Genomic DNA, 22,487 nt, shown 5'->3' with positions numbered 1-22,487 from the left:
CTGCCACAGTGCACCGAGGGGCTGGGAGCTGCTGAGAGACCCTCGGGCTGTACAGCTCACAATAAATGTCTGCAGTGAATACTAATTGTATTATAATTGTATTGAAGCACCTCAGAGTGCGGCATGATGTATGTTGATAACTCCAATACCATTGTCTGACTGTCTGCATTGACCATAATGAAATGATTGTAATATTCATTGATTGTATTGATGTACCTTGTGATCCATGTGTAAAAGTTGAATCTGATAATTATCAATTACTAAAAAGAAAATGCAGAAAAAACCCTGCCAGATTCTACATTGAAAACGCCCGGGTTGGTTACTTTAAATTGGAGGCACTTTGTAGAACCTGCCGCATTTTGGAACACAATACACAGCCGTTTCCAGGATCCAGGCTATAGCGCGAAATGGATCTTACACTCGGCAGCTCTTGTCAACTAAAATGTTCTTCTCCTGGTTCCTGAACTTTGAAGGACGGACCACTCGCTGATCCAGAACCTCAGGCAGATGGTAGAACATCACATGAGCTACTGTCAGCCCTCAGTCCTAAGCACCGTCCAGTACTATCTGTTATTACAACAGCAGTGCTGAAAACCCATAGTAAACCCTTCGAACGGGAGAGTACAGATGACGTGCTTTTTGCAGTTTCTTAAAAATTAATTATCGATTCCTTGAAAGCGTAATGGAGGAGAGTTCTCCTGGAATAGCAGCAGACCACACTCCGAGCAAGTGGACTTAAACCTTCCTCACGCAAAGATAAAATCCCCCATGACTGGCTCTTGGGTTGTGGGGAGGCATTAGCTTCTGTTCCCCAATGTGCTTCCTTCTCGATTCTCCCATGAATCTCATGTTCGAACTTCAATCACTTTTACCTGTCGCCACCCTTGCAATGATTATACACCCACCACCCCCCCCCACTTTTTCATATTCTGGTGGGGTGAACTTTCCTTTTGGGCAGGGGCAGGGGGTCGGGTCAAGAGGCCGCGACAATCTCGGAAAAGCACGTTACGCAACTTCCCCGACGAGATCCCGTCTCCGGCCCCTTTTCCTGCGGGTGGGCCGGGCGTGTGGATAGTGGGATACTAGTTAAGGCCAATGAGTAAACAGGGAAAGAAAGACTTGCATGTCTATAGCACCTTTCATGGCCGCTGGGCATCTCAAAGCCCTTCACAGCTGAGGTAGCACTTATTGAAGCGTCGCCACTGTTGTAACACAGCAGCCAATATGCGCACAGCAAGCTCCCACAAACAGCAATGTGACAACGATGTGATGTCGATTTGAGAGGTGAATATTGAGCAGGGCACCAGGGATAACTCCCCCCTGCTCTTCTTTGAAATAGTGTCATGGGATCTTTTGCATCCGCACGGGGCAGGCAGATAGGGCCTCAGTTTAATACCTCATCCGAAAGTCAGTACCTCTGACAGTGCGGCCCTCCCTTGGTACTGCACTGGATCATCAGCCTTGATCTCTATGGCAATTAACTGGCGATTCCATAGCAGGATGACAGTTTGCAGAAGGCAAACGGGACCCTCGCTGTATCTGCAGCCCATCTCCTCACTGGGAGATGTGGTCTTTAATTGTTCTGTTTTTTTGATTATATGAGTCTGGTAACTGATTTATGCTCACTGTGCTTGATTAGTTAAGCCTGGGCGATTACTCAGAGGAAAAGTAAGCAGACACACAGGTGCTACTAGAAGTTAAGAACTGAAGCATGGTGTAGACTTTTTAAAAGCATTGTATAAAAATTTGTCAATAATGTTCCTGCTCCTTTAGAAACCATTATCATCTCTGCATTGTTTCGGGGCAAATCAAATTGATAAAATACACAACAGGTGTGAGAACAGAGCAGGAGCTCGGAGCACTATCATCTAAGTTCGCAGAGTCATGTTTAAGGGGGCAGAAGGGTCTTATGCAGCACACCTGCAGGCAAATGCCATCATTTGGAGGCATTGCCCGTGGACTGATCCCTGAAATGGTTCTGCCCGCTATTTACAGGATTGTGTTTCTACCATTAGGTGACTGTTTCTATCTTACGGTGCCCTCTCGCTCTCTATCTGCCTGAGTGGCACTCATCTTTCTCAGTGTGGCAGCCGGCCTGCCATCCCTTTGGCCCCTCTGGTTGGCTGCCCCATGCCCATGTGTCAGCCCACTGCTACTGATTGGTTGCCTCTCGTAAAATTAAGCCAGGAGATGTGGTATTGCAATGTCCGGGGTCAGGACCCGGAAATGGTTCCAAAGTTGGGCTCCCAACAACCGTGGGAAAATACAGACCCTGGTAACCATACAAAGCATTCCCACGCTCTGCTATCGATTAAATTATTGGCACAGAAGGAGGTCCATTGTGCCTGGGCCAGCTCTATGAAAGGTCTATCCAATTGGTCCTACTGTCCTTAGTCCATAGCCCATAGCCCATAACCCTTATGTCCAATTCACAGCGTCACAGAAGCATACTGCTCGTCTCCGGTAATTTTTACTTGCAGCGCAACATAGAAACATAAAAACTAGGAGCAGGAGTAGGTCATTTGGCCCTTCGAGCCTGCTCCACCATTCAATATGATCATGGCTGATCCTCTATCTCAACACCAAACTCCCGCTTTCTCCCCATACCCCTGGGAAGGAACCGGAGAGTACTTTTACCTCACGTACACCAAGATCACGAGCAACTTCCAGACTTCAAAATTCTCAGCACAGCTTCCTAAGATTGCTCGGCATCCCCACCACATTTTGACGCTGTGACCGTGCTATGGAGCCCAATTACTTGGCGATAGAATGTACAGCACAGAAACAGACCATTCAGCCCAAAAGATAGATTCTGGGGTTTATGCTCCACACAAGCCTCATCCCATCTCTATCTCATCACTCCCGTTCAGCATAATCTTTCTCCCTCAATTGCTTATCTAACTTTCTCTTACATGTATCTATGTTACTCACCTCAATCTCTGTCTGGGGTAAAGGAGTTTGCTCTGAATTCCCGATTAAATCTATTAGTGATGACATTTGATTTATAATTTCTAGCTTATAGTTGTTTGGTAGTACAGAACTTAAGTATTGCTGAGAAAAAGACATTTTGTCGAAACTTTCCGTCTTGCACTCATCAGGACAATGTAAGAATACCAATGTCAGGGGAAACAACAACTTGTATGAGAGGAGAGTGCTGATTGGTTGGCAAGTGGACTCTGATTGGTAGAGGCATTGCCAAGGAAAATGCACCAGTTAATGGCAGTTGACTGTCAGTCAACATTAACTGATACATTCCCCATGACAACACCTCTACTTGCCAACCAATCAGAACTCTCTTCTCACACAGTATAAAGTTGTTGCTTCCCCTGACGTTGGTATTCTTGTGGTTGTCCTGATGAGTGCAAGACGAAAAGCTTCGACAAAATGTCTTTTCTCAGCAATATTCTCTAGTTTGTGACATCCCCACAAGTAGAAACGTTTTCTCTAACCTTATCTTGTCAGAGTCTTTAAAAAACCTTAAAGATCTCGTGCAGGTCACCTCTCAGACTTCTCTTTTCTTGAGAAGAGAGCCCCAGCCTGTTCAGCCTTTCCTGATAAGTTTATCCTTTCACTCCTGGGACTATCCTTATGAATCTTTTTTGCACTTTCTTCACTGCCTCTATATTAATTTTAAAATATATTGGGCTAGGATGTCTTGCCACCACCCCCTCAGCTGCCGAATCTACTGGTGTTAGTATGGATAAATAGAATATTTGCCTATTTACAACATGGTGCCAATATTTATTGGGGTGGAAAACACTTTGAAGGAGGTCCGTGTGGAGCATAAACTCTGGCATTGATAAGACCATAAGACATGGGAGCAGAAATTAGGCCATTCGGCCCATCAAGTCTGCTCCACCATTCAATCATGGCTGATAAGTTTCTCAACCCCATTCTCCCGCCTTCTCCCTGTAACCTTTGATCCCCTTACCAATCAAGAACCTATCTATCTCGGTCTTAAATACACTCAATGACCTGGCCTCTACAGCCTTCTGTGGCAATGAATTCCATAGATTCAACACTCTCTGGCTAAAGAAGTTTCTCCTCATCTCTGTTCTAAAAGGTCTTCCCTATACTCTGAGGCTGTGCCCTCGGGTCCTAGTCTCTCCTACTAATGGAAACAGTTTCCCCACGTCCACTCTATCCAGGCCTTTCAGTATTCTGTAAGTTTCAATCAGATCCCCCCTCATCCTTCTAAACTCCATCGAGTATAGACCCAGAGTCCTCAAACGTTCCTCATATGTAAAGCCTTTCATTCCTGGGATCGTTCTTGTGAACCTCCTCTGGACCCTCTCCAGGGCCATTTGGGCTGAATGGCCTGTTTCTGTGCTGTACATTCTATGACCTTGTAATTGGGCTACTTAGTATGGCTGAGGTTTCTGTTGCTGTGGGAGCCCTCTGAGTGAGGCGTGCAACACTTCCCAGGCAGTGCCGCAAGGTGGAAAGGCACCTGCGCAGGCATGTGGTGTGCGTGGGTGCCAGGAACTTCCCAACCAGTCAGACTTGACATCAAACAGCCATACCGTCTGATTTGATGCACAGATTCCAAACTTGGATCACGCATTAGCCGGGTCACCGCTGAGCTGTGTTTAACTGTGTTCACTCTGGGCTACAGGTAGTCCTCATCTCCCTTTAGCTGCCAGGAAACCTGGTCATCCTGGGAAATGGGTTAAATTGGAGGCACACGGCATCATTATAATATTTAAATGACCAGCTCACCTCCGCGGAAGAGGTTGGTAACTGACCTGTTGTCCCCGACTCTGTTCAAACTCCAGGTGGACGGATTGAAATTTTCTAATTTTTACATCTCAGCTAACCCAAACACATCTGTTTATTTTTTTTTGGGGGGGGTGGTGGGGGGGGGGGCGGGGTGTTAAAATTCCTCCCCTTAGGGATAGCATCAAACACTCAAGAGCTATCGCCTGAGCAAGATTACCAATTTAGTTCAAATCTGAGGCAGTTTTGTGCCTTTGGCTCAACGTCTTCCAGAAACTGGGTTGAGATTTTGTGATGTTTCTCCAAAGACCCTTAGGTCAGCAGAAAGGATTTAGTTCTATCATTCCGAGCCAGGTTGGAACCCAAAATCCAGAGGTGAAAGGTCAGAAAGCATCATCCCAGGCCTCAATGCATCGTGATATATGGGCTTGAACCGTTGCCAGGAAGCTGATCAAACCTTTGTGGGTTTAATTTGTAATAAAACAAGTGCTCACCTTCACATCCTCCGCTTTCATCCTGGTCCCCTCCTTCCCAACAAAGATGTCATCGATGTCCACCAAAATGTACCTGTCCAACGAGAGAGAAAGTCTCTTTCCGGTTAGAAATGAGACAGCGTCCACAAAGACAAGCTTGTGGAGCCAAAAGTTCATGTTGTTTCCGAACAGCACTCGCTGGATGCCATCGTGGAGCCCCAAGTCCTGGACCACTGTCGTGTGGAGAGCAGCATCCACCTCCATGTGAGGGATATTCTCAGCAGACTTAGTCTTGGCGAGCAGGACAGGTTCGTAAGTTGAATGGTTAGACTGGAAAACCGTCCAGTCATCTCCCGGCAGGAAGCCCTTCTCTATCTCCTTTGCTTTTGTGATGTAGAGAAGCGGTGACTTAGGGTTTATGCTGCAGTCTTTGAGGCCCAGGTTAGAATGGAGGTACAGGGGGAAGCCTTTCAGTTGGGCGCTTAGCAAGCTATTTTCATTCGCCTTGAAGAACCCAATTATCCCAACGCTGTACTCGATGCAATATTTATCCAACAGCTCCCTATTCCAAGCATCCAGGTTCACGTACTTTAAAATGTTCTCATATATAACGAGGATAAAGCGGCCTCGGTCCTCGTCTGTTAAGGTGGGCATATCGCCCTTGCCTGGAGCGATTTCTGTGTGGTACTTGAACCGGCTGGACTCCAGAATCGCCACGATCTCCTGACCCAGCTGGGTGTACATGCTTTCAACAAAGACCAATACTACAGGGTCAGTCCGAGAGACATCCACAGACTTCATGGGTTTCGTTGGGAACAGCCTGGATGGAGTGACTCGGGAATCATCACAATCTGGATGTTGTACTTCGCTTGAAGGCTCAGTTTCTTGCTTAGTGCCAATGTACAGGTAATAGGCTGAAATAAACACAGTCAACATACAGAAGGCAAAGAGCAACAGCAGCACGCCCTGCAGTGTAAGCTGTCGAAACACTCGGCGCAACCTGTTCAGCAAATTCATGCTTTATGCCCCTCCCTACTCTTAGATTTAAAACAGTGCAATTGTTTTTTTTTGCCTTAAGAAAATAAAAATCTTCCCTCTTGCCCTTTCTTGCGTTTCATGTCACCATTGCAAATCATTGATGGTCACTCAAAGCCAGGAGCACAAGGTTTCCTCAGGTTGCCACGGAGCTGAAGTGCGCGAGTGCCTGCTCCCGCCGCCCCTTCAGGTCGAACGTTCAGCTGCGCCCATCGAGCCTGAAGCTGGACCCTCTCGGCTGAGGGTGAACCACGGGTGGAGTTCCAAATCTCAACCATCGATGAGATATTTCACAGCTGAAAGAAATGAAAACGGTCACCCTGGAAACGAAGGAAGACAACACTCAGTCACACCAAATACCGGCCAGTCATTTGTTGGTACAGAACTTAAATATTGCTGAAAAAAGCAACCAATTTAAGACAATCAGTTGGGCTCGCAGTGTGGTGGGTTTCCAAGTACTGGAAACTACCCATATTAATACACAGGACCCTGTCCTTTGCAGACAGAAAGACACATATTGCGCCTGTTTCAGCTAAAAAAAGAAGTGACAGCCATTCGCTGACTCATTCCTCAGGGCAATGCCTTGACCAATTAGGGTCAAACTGCCTGGCTTAAATTACAAACAATGCTTGGAAGTTAATTCAGTGTTTTTCATGGCGACACCGCTACCAATCACAGTCCACTCACCAACCAGTCAGCACTCTCTTCACGTACAGGATAAATCATTGTTTTCCCCTTATATTGGAACTCTTGTGAAGTGTCCTGACGAGTGCAGGACAAAAAGCTTCGACGTGTCTCTTTTTTCAGCAATGCTCAAATATCAGTCAATCACAATTTGGGTTTCCAGCCTCCACAGTACTTCACGTTTTGCACGGTTTAGGTTAATGTTTTTGACAAGGGGTTTTCCAGTTAAAGAATAAACATCCTGTTTATTTCTTTGTAGATACACAAAAGGAGGACAGGCATTTACATTTCTTGATAACGATGCTGAGGAAGTGAGAATTCTCACTCCCAATCATTCCCTTCATCCATTATCAAAGTGTTAATTGTTTGTGGTTTGATTCTACATCTGCTCAGTAAGTACCTCACCCAGGTGTCAATGGGAGGCATTGCCAGCAAGTCTGAGCCAGTCCAGACAGTCCTCCGTGTGGGAGCCAAATCTCATTATTATTGGGATGCACAGCGGTTTGTTTAAAAAAAAAGTGACCCATTTAAACCAAGGAGTTAACTCATTTCCCTTCGAAGAGCTATTTTTGTTTTCAAATATATACAGTGTACAGGGCAGCTAATGTACAGTGTAATGTGGGTCTGTTTTTTAATTAGGTCATTGTATTCTGTGCAGCTCTGTTCTTCCGCCCCACTTATTTCACTCTAACAGATCTGTCCGCACCACAGAATTAATCATGTAAGCTTTCTCGGTTACTGACATATTTAGAACAGAGCAGAGCAAACTGTTAAACACGTTTAAAAAGCTCTATTTATTAAACAACTTGACCAAAAGCAAATTCTAACTTTGCTTCTGTGTATCATTCGGAGGCAGTAATCATATATTGTATTGCTAGCGGGGTCCCCCTGCCCCTCCACCCCCCCCCCCCCCCCCCCAAAAAAAAACCCAGGGATCAGTCCTCGGTTACACTATTCTTCACAATCTTTATCTGGGCGGTAGTTTTTGGGATATGGTATGTTTGCTCACAGATGACAGCAAAATCTGTTCAAGGATATTAAGAGAGTGGAGGAGCACAGGCAAATCCAAAAAAGGTTTCGCTGTGCTCAGGGAAGTAGGCTACACCTTGGCAAGTGGCACTTCCTACAGATAAACATACAGGCAACAGAGAATATATGTGTCATTTACAATCACAATAAGGTCTGGAGAGAAGGAGGGTCTCACTGAAGGTCCATAACCAATGCAGAGAAACTGTAGCTAAAATGAACAAGGTATTGGGTTGTGATAATAGAACCATTTAGTATAAATGGAAAGGACAACATTTGACACTTCTACAGGTTGCTGGTCAGCCTGCCTCTGGAATCCTGTGCCTCTGCAATTTAGGTCCCCTGACACACTGGGTGATAGAGTCTCCTTGTTAATGGCGCAGAGGAGAAATACAAGAATGATCCCTAGCTTAAAGAACCTCAGCTACTTGGATAACCTCAAGAAACTTGGTTTATGTCCTTCAGAGCGGTGTAGATTTAGAGTTGATCTGATAGAGGCCTATAAAACAATTAAAGGATTAGTTGGAGTCCCCGTTGGTGGGTTATCCCAGTCTAATCAAGTGGGGAAGATCACATGACATGGGTTTAAACTGAGTGAGAGTGCGAATACATTGGCAGTTCTTCATTCCCCCAGTGAGTGATGAGCCTCCAGGATACATCCCCATCTGGTGTGGTGGCCAGGTGCCGATCCAAGAGGAATTCGGGCCTGTTCCTAACTGGTGCAGAGACTGTAGATGGTTAAGTGTCCTTACAGGTAAATCTAGGTCCACGTCATCTCCTGGGCTGGTTCCAATCACCTGGCTAGGTCGCGACGAGAGCAGCAAGGAAGGTGCTTTCAGGATTGCTGTGGGCTGCAGAACGATGCATCTCTCGGACCATCACTCCACCATTCCCTTTAATATAACTCCTTCCCAGAGGGAGGCTTAAACGGACGGAGCAGACAAGCCGAACCCCTGTCTTGCATTGGCTCCAGTGCCAGGGGGAAACACTCACTTAACTGAAACAAAATCAGAAACAGAAGTACCTGGAAGAACTCAGCAGGTCTGGCAGCATCGGCGGAGAAGAGCACAGTTGACGTTTCGAGTCCTCGTGACCCTTCAACAGAACTAGTTTTTCCAGGTATTTCTGTTTCTGTTTTGGATTTCCAGCATCCGCAGTTTTTTTGCTTTTACTTATTTAACTGGCCGAACTAGCCTCTGACGCCAATTAAGACAATCCTGAGTTAATAAACTGAACTTTAGTCTGGAGGGATAAATGCGCAATAATAATTTAAGATGAATGAGGGAGCTGCGGCACTGTCAGTGAAATGATTAGAAGCATCTGCAGACGACATAAAGAGTGTTAATTCCTTCCCAGGAAAGCTGGTTAGCTCCAGCTCTGATATTACCTCTTCAGCTGACACAGCACATGCTGCCACTGGAAAATGCAGATTTCTTATCCTCCCTGAGGATAATCAAGTCTGTTATATTTCAAAGGACATTTTTGCAGGGAAAACACTCTGCAGTGGGTGAGCGGTCCAGGCTCTCCATCCTGTGCTTTCGACAGGATAAGATTCCGTCCTGCGTTGTGGAATCGCAAACACACGCGCAAACAACGCATTTGTGATTTCGCTAATAAATCTTTCCACTCCATTCTCATGAGTGGCAAAGCAAAAAAAAAACCCACCAGCATCCCTGGTCCTCTGCATCCCAACGTTTAAGCATTAGGCACAAATCCTGTAAATCCAGAAACCTTCCCACAATTAATATTTTGCATAACCCAAAGCTATCAGCACTTCCATGCAAAATTAATTTTGCTGAGAGGCAAGCGACTGTGTTGGATGCTTTAAGTGGCAGAAATTTAAATTTGTGGTGCAGTTATCAAGGTTTCTCATTTGCTCCACAATTCTTAAAATAAAACTTTCAAATTACTTTGTGGAACAGACGGATTAAAAGAAAGTGGGGATATCACTGAAGGTATGTTTTCTTTTATTGTTTAATGGGACATGAGCGTCATCGGCTGGGCCAACATTTGTTACCCATCCCTAGTTGCCCTTGAGAAGGTAGTGGTGAGCTGCCTTCTTGAACCGCTGCAGTCCATGTGGTGTAGGTACACCCACAGTGCTGTTAGGGAGGGAGTTCCAGGATTTTGACCCAGCGACAGTGAAGGAACGGCCGATATATTTCCAAGTCAGGATGGTGAGCGACTTGGAGGGGAACTTCCAGGGGTGGTGTTCCATCTGTCTGCTGCCCTTGTCCTGCTAGATGGTAGAGGTCGCGGCTTTGGAAGGTGCTGTCGAAGGACAGAGTTTGATCAGAGGGACTTTTAGAAAGCTTTTAAAAGCAGGGTAGGGAGGATTTAGGGAGTTCCCAGAGTGTAGGGGCATAACAGCGGACAGAATGCCACAGATGGAGAGAGAGGAGAGGGTGCTTGCTGAGTGTACGCTTGCAAAATAACTGGAGTGAGGACATAGAGGGATTTGGAACAAAACACTGGTCATACAGAGCTTAAATATTATTGAAAAGAGAGACAAGTTACTGAAGCTTTTCATCTTGCACTCATCAGGACAAACACAAGAATGCCAAATTTTAAACAATCACAACAATCTATACTATAGAGGAAAAGGATTGGTAAGTCGACTTGATTGACTGAGAGGTGTTGCCATGGAGAAAGCAATGGGGAAATATTGGCATATTGGACTCGGAACGTTAACTCTGTTTCTCTCCCCACCAACACTGCCCAACGTGCTGAGTTCTTCTAGCATTTTTATTTCAGATTTCCAACATCCACGGTATTTTATTTCTATTTTAGTATATAAATTGTTCCGATTGACAAACGTCAAACATTCTTGTGTTTAGCCTGATGAGAAAAGATGGCAACGTGTCTCTCTTTCTAGTAATATTCTAAACAAAAGTTCTTAAAATCAATTCACTGGGCACAAAAGCCCATGGTGCTTGGTGAGGACATGGGTTATGGTAGGGCTTTGGGCAGTGAAGATACTGGACATGGCAGTCAGAGCATTATTGGGAGTATTTCTTTGGGATGTGAGCATCAATGGTAAGATCAGCATTCGTTGCCCATCCCCAATTGTCCCTAGAGAATGTGGCGAGGAGTTGTCTTCTTGAGCCGCTGCAGTTCACGTGATGTAGGTAAATCCACAGTGCCGTTAGGGAGGGAGTTCCAGGATTTTGACTCAGCGACAGTGAAGGAATGGTGATTATAATTCCAGATTATGCGACTTGTAGGGGAACTTGCAGGTCCTGTGCATCTGCTTCCCTTGTGAACCGGGACACGATGTTATAAAGGCATGGGGCTAGGTTTGAACAGTGGTGGGAAGGTGTGATGGAAACAGAGGTGAGTTTTTGTTCATCCTTCAAAGGGCATTTAAGAGTCAACCACATTGCTGTGGGTCTGGAGTCACATGTAGGCCAGACCAGGTTAAGGACAGCAGATTTCCTTCCCTAAAGGGGCATTAATAAACCAGACGGGGTTTTCACAACAATTGATGATAGTTTCATGGCCACCATTACTGAGAATAGCTTTCAATTCCAGATTTATTGAATTTAAATTGGGATTTGCACGCATGTCTCTGGAACATATGCCTGAGTCTCTGGATTACTAGCGGAGTGATATTACCATTATGCCACCATCTCCCCCAATTTGTATGTTAAATAAGAGATATGTACCGGTCATAGAAGAGACCAAACCTCGTCCCTCAAGCTCAAATCAACACTGCTAGGAAAACAGGCAGCTCTCAAGACAGACACTTCTCTGTAGCTGTGCTCAGAAGTGCATTGAGACAAAGGGCCATAATTTGCTGTAGCTGGGCATCTAATAGTGTCTGTCGCTACTTAGGCTCAACTCTGCAAGTTGAGGTTTTTAAGTGTTTTGCTTGACAGTTTTCTGAAAGCGTTGAACAGGGCAATGAGAAAAACCCTCAGGGACTTCAGCGAACAGGGTGAGCAGCTATGCATCTCCTTAATCAAGCACGTTGAAAGGTTGTGAAAAATAAACAGCTCTGCCTTTGAGTAGGAGGTGTGAAGTAGAATGGGGGAACTCAATGTCAAATCAGATGCAGAAAGAAACGTAAAGGACTGAATTTTCATTTTGTGGTGGGAACCTGATGTAAGGACCAGCTCTGGCTCCTGACCCTGCACCACAAATTTTAAAGGAATGGCCAATTAAAGTCCAGGGGGTGGGTTTGCTGTCCAATCACGGACAGCAGACAGGATCCTAAGGCTTGTGAGCCAATGGGACCTCCCACTCCCCCCAGCCCCGAGTACTCACAGATTGGCAGCCCCACCCACTGAGGTGGAAGCTGTTGATCTGAACAGGGAGGGAGAAGGCCAAGTAAGTCTTTTTTGTTTGTAAAATGGCCACAGCTGCTTGCCTGTGATCTTGGAGTGACAACCCCTTCACGGGATGGCCAGTGGCTGCAGCTCTGGGTCCGGTGGCCATTAAGAGCGCGGGGAGGGTGTCGCTCAGTGGGGGGGCCTGGACGTCTTCCAGGTCGAAACAAAAACAAAAATTGCTGGAAAAACTCAGCAGGTCTGACAGCCTCTGTGGAAAGAAAGACAAGAGTTAACGTTTCGAGTCCGGATTTTTCCAGCAATTTTTTGTTTTTCTTTCAGGTTTCCAGCATCCGCAGTATTTTGCTTTTATGTTCCAGGTTGATCTAGGCTGTCTGCAAGCTGCAGATAGCCAATTTAGATCATATTAATGTAATGAAGAAGCTATTAACTGGGTGTTAATAGGCTCCCTAATTACATTAATATGATCTAAATTGGCTATCTTCCATTTGCGTTCACGATCTGTTTGAAGACCAGGGTGGCATCACACTGACACAACAGCTGGCAACAGCAAATTGTGAACCTGCCCATCTTCAATCCTGACCCCCCTGACTTTCTTGGAAAGTTTAACCCAAAGAGAGAGAAAAAGAAAGATTGGAGTGAGAAAGAGCAAGAGAAACAAAAGGGACAGAAATAAAAACGTTTTCTTTAAATGATAAACTTGGCCTGTTCAACAATCTCCAATGACAATTAATACCTGACGGAATGAGACTCCACTTGTAATAGTTCATTATCAGCGCCAGAGAGATTTACAATAATGAGCCCTTGGCACATTGTTCAAAGAATCGCTGAAGACTAAAAATCTCCCTTTATCTAAATCCAGGTGAGTTAAACATGCGCTGATCATAAATGGCTTCAGGACAAGCTCCTTACCTCACACCAGACCACCGCTAACTTTCTGTGGCAAATTTAGTTTGTATCCACTGCACAAGTGTAGCCTTTTCACACCATTCAGTGCAGTTCAATGATGAGGCGGATATCGAGATGCTGCATTCACAAAGTTAATAGCAGAGAAAAACAAGGACAGGAACCTTTGGGCATTTGAGTCTCACTGCGCATCTGCACTTTGCCTGAAGTTGTTGAACCATTTACACATAATTAGCGGCGAGTGCATTAGCCTCACTGTTATTTTGGAGTCAAATCCTGTGCAGTCAGGGGGAGCTCAACCCTGCTTTAGACTATGCAAGAGGTTGGGATGGTTACCAGATTTAGAAGTTAAACTGTACTAATTAATTGACGATAATTAGTTCATTAAAAAGTTTAATTGACAGAAGATAACAGATTGATGAACTGAGCTCTCATTGAGCCAGCTGTTGTGGGCATTCGAGGATTGGTTTGACTTAAGTCCTTCCCTTCTAATCTGCACAAGGTAACAGACAGCCAGGCAGTATAGCAATTGCCAATATGTCCTGTTGAAGGGTCATTCGGACTTGAAACGTTAACTGTGCTCCTCTCCGCAGATGCTGCCAGACCTGCTGAGTTTTTCCTGGTATTTTTGTTTTTGATTTGTATTTTCTATCCCCTTTCTCTGGATAGCCAGTTAAGACAAGTATAAATTAGAAAACTGAATCGATCATTGGAGTTATATCAGTGTGACTTTAACAAGTTGCATCGCACAAGCTCTGACATTTGATCAGAAAGTTATGATATTTTTAAAAATGTTTTTTCTTTCCTCAAATCTCTGCCCTCCTTCCCCAGAAAGCATGGATGTGTGCTGGCTACACAAGGTCACTGAGCTGCTCATTTTTCATGTTTGAGCTTATTGCCGAGTGTCAGCAGGATAATGATGGGGGAGGGGCAGGATTGCCAGGTCCAAACTCCAGCATGTCTCTCATTGACATTCACACATTCCCAGCAAGCATAGGGAGGGCTGTGAACCCTGACTGATAGCGCCAGACCACAACCCAGGAACTTCTCAAGGCCAATTCTGACCAGCACACAGCGCCGGCCACACGTTGGATCTTCTCACTTTACACACCCTTGTTCCAACGGGCAGCGCACACACCAACTAAACCATCAGGCAGCTTTACAGCAGTGTGGAATGCCAATTTTCTGCACCTCAGTGTTTGTTGCCAGCCGGCTGATTCACTTGGCAGCGCTCTCACTTCTGAAGGTCCGTGCGTCCACGCCACGCTTCAGGGATTTGGGAATGCAATCCAGGCTGACCCTCCTGGGCAGCTCTGCGGTGGAGCTGCATGGTTGCAGGCGCACAGCTATCCTGTGGCACCTAAGGCGAGGACCTGCAGCTGCCAGTAATATTGAGCTTCCCGTTTAAGGGGGTCTGCGACCCTGCATGATTGTGCCTCACTCCGGTGCCAGGCTGAGCTGTTTCTCTCCCCGGCCGGCCCCCCCCACTCAGCACTTTCACCTGGAGCTGTACCACCCACCGCACGTCCTCCACCGACAGCGAGCAGCGCTGGGGCGTTGAAATGAAAACTTGGGACCGTCAGAGCGGTGATGTCTGGTCACCCTCGGCATTGTCTGCCTGTCGCGGTGTGTACACCAACCATCCCAAGGTACAGTTTTGTTGCAGGGCGGCCAAATTGTGCTATTAGTGATAGAGACACTTCATTAAGTTTATTAACTTAATAAACATTAAGTTTATTTACAATATATTCAGCAGCAACTACACGTGTGCTTTCAACTCCAACTCCATCTCTATCAGGGATTGTTCCCTCTGGGACACCTTGGTCCACTCCTCCATTACCCCCTACACCTCAACCCCCTCCCACAGCACCTTCCCATGCAACCGCAGAAGGTGCAACACCTGCCCCTTTACTTCACCTCTCCTCACTGTCCAAGGGCCCAAACACTCCTTTCAAGTGAAGCAGCATTTCACTTGCACTTCCCTCAATTTAGTCTACTGCATTCGCTGCTCCCAATGCGGTTTCCTCTACATTGGAGAGACCAAACGCAGACCGGGTGACCGCTTTGCGGAACACCTTCAGTCTGTCCACAAGCATGACCCAGACCTCCCTGTCGCTTGCCATTTTAACACTCCACCCTGCTCTCATGCCCACATGTCCGTCCTTGACTTGCTGCATTGTTCCAGTGAAGCTCAACGCAAACTGGAGGAACAACACCTCATCTTCCGACTAGGCACTTTACAGCCTTCTGCACTGAATATTGAGTTCAACAACTTTAGATCATGACCTCTCTCCTCCTTCCCCATCCCGTTTCCAATCCCCCCTTTACCAATAATTTATATTTTTTTAAACATTTTTTAATATATTTCTCTTTTCCCACCTATTTCTAATATTTTTAAATTTATTTCCATCCATTGTTTTATCTCTACCTTTTAGCCTATTTCGATCCCTTCCCCCCACCCCATCCCCACTAGGGCTGTCTGTACCTTGCTCGTCCTGCTTTCTACCCTTAATGTCATCATTAGCACATCCCTTAGCTAATATCACCACCGTCAACACCCCTTTGTCCTTCTGTCTATGACATCTTTGGCAGTCTCTTCTTTGCCCCCACCTATTACTGGCCCTCTATCCAGCTCTACCTGTCCCACCCCCCTCAACCAGCTTATATTGCACTTCTCTTCTATTTTTCCTTAGTTCTGATGAAGAGTCATGCGGACTCGAAACGTTGACTGTGTTCGTCTCCGCAGATACTGTCAGACCTGCTGAGTTTTTCCAGCTATTTTTGTTTTTGTTTTCTATCTCTACACTGACTGCTGAGGTCACCGCGCTACTCTCCTATTGGTTACTACAGCTCATGTGATCTTGCCTAACAAGTATTGTCCTTAAAGGTACATTACACACTAAATAAAACCATAATTGCTACAAGTCTGAAGAGCATTGAGCTCTCCAAGAGGCCTGATTAACATTCCTCCATCAACACATCCCACCTCCCAAGGCCAGCAATTGCCTTTTAATCTCATGCACTGCTCCTTGTGGTATGTTGCTACGCCCAAAATGGTCACTGCATTTGTCTACGTAAGAACGGCCAGACACTAAGTCGTTCATCTCACATGAAGCGGCTTCAGACAGCCTCTGGGAGATAATGATAAAGCTGCTTTGTTAAATTTAAGCATTTCCTTTTGAAATCGCTCCAACATGTCCTTCCCTACACCACTGGTCTGCAGCCGTTCAAGGAGGTGGCTCACTGCCACCTGCTCAAGGGCAATTAGCGATGGGCAATAAACGCTGGCCTAACCCATATCCTATGAACGAATTTTTTAAAAAATTACCACTGCCTTAAAACTCAGGTGGGGAGTCAAGTGGGGAAGAGTCCTATACTTCTGTAAGAGCGTCCCAAAACCATTAAAATACAAATCCTCTGATAAGTGCAAGTGCAGCTTCTGTAAACACATGAGTGAGTGTGCAATGGGAGGAAGTGCTTTATACATCGTATACAGCCCATTCGAATACTTCCTCATCCATTTGAACCTCGGAATGGCAATTAGGAGCAGCACCAATTTATCTTACAAAATGTCACACTGAAGGTATCATCAGCCGCTGGGTTTGTCTCATCTCCATGAAGTACAGCTCCTGACAGATAGTGTTTAGTCCCTGAAGCATCATAAAAATTCTCTGGCTATCAATATTCCAAGCTCGCTCTGGTTAGCTTCATTAATTACTGGCAGCTAAAGACTCTGTTGGTGATACAGGTAATTCTTGTGGGACAGAAATCTACCAGCAAACACGGCTCAAATTCTTTAACAGAAAGGGATCCCAGCTGCTGTTTGGTAAATAGAACCACAATCTTCCAAAAAAAAAGAGTCAGGAACCAGCGCTCAACACTGTTTTAGCTTAATAGATTTTTAGTGGTAAATATTAATTTGCCTAAAACCCAATTTGAAGCAGTGCTATGTAGATTCCCTGGGTGGGTGGGTGAGTGCAGGCAGTGTGGCTGCCCGCTATCTGCATGGCCAGGGTGTGTTTCCTCAGTGGTATAAATAAAAGACTTATGTTTACATAGGGCCCTTCACAACCACCAGGCATCACCAAACGCTCTACAGCCAATGATGCACTTTTCAAAGTGTAGTCCCTGTTGCAATGTAGGAAACATGGCAGGCACCAGTGCGCACAGCAAGCTCCCACAAACAGCAATGTCACAATGGCCAGATAATCTGTTTTTTGTGAAGTTGACCAGGGCGAACTCCCCTTAGAAGCGGCTTCAAAATAGTGTCAAGGGATCTTGGATATCCACCTGAGAAAGCAGATAAGGCCTTGGTTTAACATCTCATCTGAAAGACGGCACCTCCAACAGTGCAGTGCTCCCTCAGCACTCCACTGGAGTAGCAACATTAATTTTTGACAAGCGCAGGAGTGAGACAAGCTTATGATTCAGGGGCAAGAGTACCATACCATGCCCTGTCCCCAGGGAACCGATGTAGTCAGTGAGGCATTGCTCTGAGATAGCATTCTGCAAACCAAGTTTTACCTCTTAAGACTTTATGTTCTCATCTCAAGTGAATTAAAGCCCCAGTGACTGGAGGGATAATGTATCATGTAATGATTGGGGACCTGATATCTACACTGACATTTCCAGTGCAGCACTGAGGGAGTGCTGCACTATCACTCAGATGAGGTAGTAAACCAAGTTCCCATCTGCCCTCTCACAGCCAAAGTTCCTCTGGCCACTATTTCAAAGAAGAGCAGGCGAGTTCTCCCCAGTGTTCTGGTCAATATTTACCCCTCAACCAACATCACTTATACAGATGATCTAGTCACTGTCTCATTGCTTTTGTGGGACTGTCACATGCACAGGTTGGCTACCCTGTTTCCTACATTACAATTACAACATTACCAGCGTAAGGGGGTAGATGGTGGCACAGTGGTAATATTGCTGGACTAGTCATTCAGACTAATCTAGGCTTATGTTCTGGAGGAAAGTGTCCAAATCCCACCACAGCAGCTGGTAGAGTGACTATAAAACTATTATTGATTGTCATAAAAGTACATCTGGATCACTAATGCCCTTTAGCAAAGGAAATCTGCCATCCTTACCTGGTCTGGCCTACATGTGACTCCAGACCCACAGCAATGTGGTTGACTCTTAAATGCCCTGTCAAATGGCCGAGCAAGCCACTCAGTTCAAGGGCAATTAGAGATGTGTAACAATTGCTGGCCTAGCCAATGACACCCACATCCCATGAAAAAAAAGACATTTAAAACAAAGACGTTGTTGGCTGTAATGCACATTGGGACCTCCCTAGACGCTATATAATTGCAAGCTATTTTTTTTTAAATGTGATACCAGGCAATACAACCAACAATAGTCTGTTGCTAACCATTAAGATCAGACATACCTTAATGAAGGTGGATCCAAGATCAGGAATCAATAATCACAGAGGATTGAGAAGGTAAATCGCTGCTGGGCTGATGAGTTCAATGTTTGTTATAATATTATCCAAACCATTGGCTTCATTTCTTCTCATCGATTCTTTTCTGTAACAGATCTCACATCCCAATCTCTCCCGATGGCTTTGACTTCTTGTTAGGGTTTGACTTTTTCTCGGCCGGCTTGGATATTTATGGTCTAGCGAGACATATCTTTCCATCCCCTTGAAGGTAATACTTGAGGGTGTGGCACAGATGGTCCCCCACAGCCTGACTGGAGGTGAAGGCAGGACTATCAGGTACCCAGCCTGTCTCCGGTACTGGGCAAACATTTATCCCTCAGCCAACATCACAAAAAGCAGATTATCTGGCCACCAATGCTGTTGCTGTTTGTGGGAGCTTGCTGTGCGCAAAATTGGCTGCTGCGTTTCCCACATTACAACAGTTGACTACACCTCAAAAGTACTTTTTGGCTGTGAGACACTTTGGGACACACCAAGGTCATGAAAGGCGCTCTAGAAGTTTAACACTTTCTATCGTTGCGGGTGTCAGGATGGGAAGTGGGGGGAGCAGCGGTTTGACATGGAGGCTCCACATCAGACTGTGGCTCCATCTCAAAACAAAAACAGAATTACCTGGAAAAACTCAGCAGGTCTGGCAGCATCGGCGGAGAAGAAAAGAGTTGACGCTTCGAGTCCTCATGACCCTTCGACAGAACTGATTTACCCAGGAGAGAAATGGAAAGCAATGAAGGTGAACAAGGCAAAAGAGAGATACGGAAATCTTGTCGCAGAGACGAAAAGAACTTCTTCAAGGAGGTAAGCATTTCTTGAAGAGCAGTGGCAGTCAATTAAACACAGAGATAAAAACAAAAAACTGTGGAAGCTGGAAATCCAAAACAAAAACAGAATTACCTGGAAAAACTCAACAGGTCTGGCAGCATCGGCGGAGAAGAAAAGAGTTGACGTTTCGAGTCCTCATGACCCTTCGACAGAACTCAAGTGTGGCTCCATCTCATTGGACAGAATCTGATGCCAAATTCTTTAGACTGCCCTCGCTTGCGAGAACTTGCTGCTCCATGTTTCAAGACAATGTGACAGAAACAGTGGGCACACTTGCAAAAAAAAATGATTACAGCTGTCAGTTGCAAACACAGATCACGCATTATTCTCGACCAGCTTAATCGTTCTTTGATCTAACGAAGGAAATGTCAATATTCTTGCAAGTCGCTACATATTTATTTTATTTTTAATGAGAAATAAAAGATAAAAGAGAAAGACTTTCATTTATTAAGTGGTTTTTATGACCACTGGACATATAAAAGTGCTTTACAACCAGTGAAGTACCACTTAAAGCGGAGTTACTACTATAATATAGGAAAAACAACAGCCAATTTGCACACAACAAGCTACCATAAGTAACAATGTTCCGTGTTGCTGTCTCCATGGTAACACCTCAGCCAATCAGAGTTGACTTGCCAACCAATCAGCATCCTATTCTCCAGTAGTTTTTAAAAAGTTCTTCCATGGGATGTAGTCATCGCTGGCAAGGCTAGAATTTGTTGGCCTTCCCTTTTTTTAAACATTTTTTAATTCATTCACGGGATGTGGGCTTTGCTGGCTGGGCCCAGCATTTATTGCGCCTCCCTAGTTGCCCTTGAGAAGGTGGTGGTGAGCTGCCTTCTTGAACCGCTGCAGTCCATGCGCTGTAGGTACACCCACAGTGCTGTTAGGGAGGGAGTTCCAGGATTTTGACCCAGTGACAGTGAAGGAACGGAGAAATATTTCCAATCAGGATGGTGAGTGACTTGGCAGTTAAGAGTCAACCACATTGCTGTGGGTCTGGAGTGATGTAGGCCAGACCGGGTAAGGACGGCCGATTTCCTTCTCTAAAGGTCATTGGTGAACCAGATGGGTATTTGTGACAATCAATGATAGTTTCTTAGGAACTTAGGAAACTGGTGTTAGCTGTGGCCCTCCAGTGCTAAGCCCTAAAGTGATAGGTGCATCCTGTTTCTTGAAAATAAGGATTCTGCATCTCACTAGTTTCGGCACTCTCACCTAGTTCTTGGTATGAGCTCAGCACAAGTACTGCTCCAACACTGGAGCCAGTTGACACTAAATGAAGAGGCCATGAGAAATATTGGCATGGAAAAATCCACAATGTTTGGTGAAGGACATTCATTTGTGGTTGGGACAGAGGCACATTATCAGGTGAGAGTGATTCTGTAGTTAACTATGTGGCATCTGATCCGGGAGGTTTCAATTTTTTGTGTGGGGAATCTACTGCAAACATTGATGCGTTTCTTAAGGAGTAGATCTCCTAACCTCCAAAAGACAGTCGACTGCCCAAAAGGTAACAGCACTCATCATAGAACACACACTTCACGGTTATATAGTTAGGTGAATACGTGCAGGAAATTACAGGAACCTGATGGCAGAGGGTCAGAAATCTGATGGGTCTTATGCAGACTTGCAGGAGCCAAAGCTCTAGAACATGTCTGGCTCGCACTTGGCTGATGTGTTGCACTCCTCAGCGTTGCACTTGGTCCAGTCTCTCAGCTTTGAGCCAGATGGTCGTGGGCTCGAGTCCCACCCTCGAGCACATAATCCAGGCTGACATTCAGGTGCGAGGGACAGAATTTAAGTTTCAGAGTTCGAAACCCGACACCCGGGCTGAGCTTCGGGTTTTTAGCTTTCACCGGCTGTCCACACCTGTGGATCTTGCGAAAAAAGAGTTAATGAAGACAGGACTTCCTGACGTTTCCTCACCCAGCCTTCTTCACTCAGGGACACCTAGGGATGGTGGGGAAGGATTAGCATTGTGGACTTGTTTCCCTTTTTCCCAGTCACTGGGCCAAAAATGATAACCGCCGCTTCAAACAGCAGTAGAAACTGTGACACGACTTGCCTGACACAAAACAGAGCAAACAATCCAACATCTTGATCAAAGCTTTATATTCTCAACAGGGATAGGGTTTAACACTACACATGCAAGCTTGGCAGTGTGTATGGGGGGGTCGGTTGGGGTAGGGTGGGGGGGTTGCTGGTGGTTAAGGGAGAAGAAAATTAGCGTCTTAAAGAGTGCTGCAGTGTTGACAATGCATCATATGACTACACTCACCGAATCTATGCAAGCCTTGCCAACAAATTGGCAAGAATGAACTCTTTTCTTGGTCTCCATGACAGCACAGTAGCTGCGTCACTTCTATGCTGGTAGGACAACACAATGCTCTGGTTTCGAGGCTTGGAGCAGATTGAAGGTGAGATTAGCTTTCCCAATGAAAGAATCTCCCTCTAAGCCACCAACAGGAATCATGAGTGTCTGTCCAGACCGAGACCATTAACCCTTACAGAAACAGAATTTCTCTACTGGAATTAAAATCACATTTTCTCTCCCTTCCTCCCCCCACCCCAGCCTCCACAGCCAAGCCAAGTTTCTCTCTTACTTACTTTTTCTGTGGTACGATCCACAGTCATTGCAAAACTTTGTTGAGTCTAAACAGGGCTTGGGGGGGGCGGTGGGGGGGGGAATGGGGGGTGCCAATAGGCTATTTAGCTGAAGATCATCAGCCTGTTTTTCTGGAACTTGTCCACACATCACTAGATTTATTCAATTCACAGCTCGTCAGGATGGGATTTGAACCCATGACCTCTAGACAGCTGGTCTAAGATTGTATAACCCATTATGCTCTCAGCATTGCTGGCATGATGTCATTTGAATTCTGCAGAGAATGGCATGAAAATGTCAGCGGAGTAATGGAATGCTAAGCATTGCTTGGGTGGTATGCCAAAAACAGCGCTCTTTCAGGACAGAGCAATCGCTTGATCAGCACTCCTGTGACCAACGCTTCCTCTGATTTCTGTTTGCTGCATGTGATTGGCTGGCTGCTTGTAATAGGTGGGCAGAGCTCTGGAGAACAGTCATACAGACTC

At 45.6% G+C, this 22,487-nt stretch overlaps 1 protein-coding gene across 2 annotated transcripts in view; it reads right to left on the bottom strand.

Moving 5' to 3' along the window:
• Positions 1-22,487, bottom strand: part of ndst1b (N-deacetylase/N-sulfotransferase (heparan glucosaminyl) 1b) — a 434,276-nt gene that overhangs the window by 100,167 nt on the left and 311,622 nt on the right. Inside the window, exon 3 of one of the 2 annotated variants that reach the window (XM_041194511.1) lies at positions 5,211-6,544. In XM_041194511.1, the coding sequence (XP_041050445.1) occupies positions 5,211-6,206 (996 nt within the window). In that variant the 5' untranslated portion in view covers positions 6,207-6,544. The remainder of the gene's footprint in view (positions 1-5,210; positions 6,545-22,487) is intronic. The other variant, XM_041194512.1, reaches the window with a different exon arrangement.

The sequence above is a fragment of the Carcharodon carcharias genome, chromosome 8 (assembly GCF_017639515.1).
Source record: "Carcharodon carcharias isolate sCarCar2 chromosome 8, sCarCar2.pri, whole genome shotgun sequence".
Lineage (NCBI taxonomy): Eukaryota > Metazoa > Chordata > Chondrichthyes > Lamniformes > Lamnidae > Carcharodon > Carcharodon carcharias.
The sequence above is the reverse complement of the archived record's forward strand: the minus strand, read 5'-3'. Positions and strand labels throughout refer to the sequence as shown.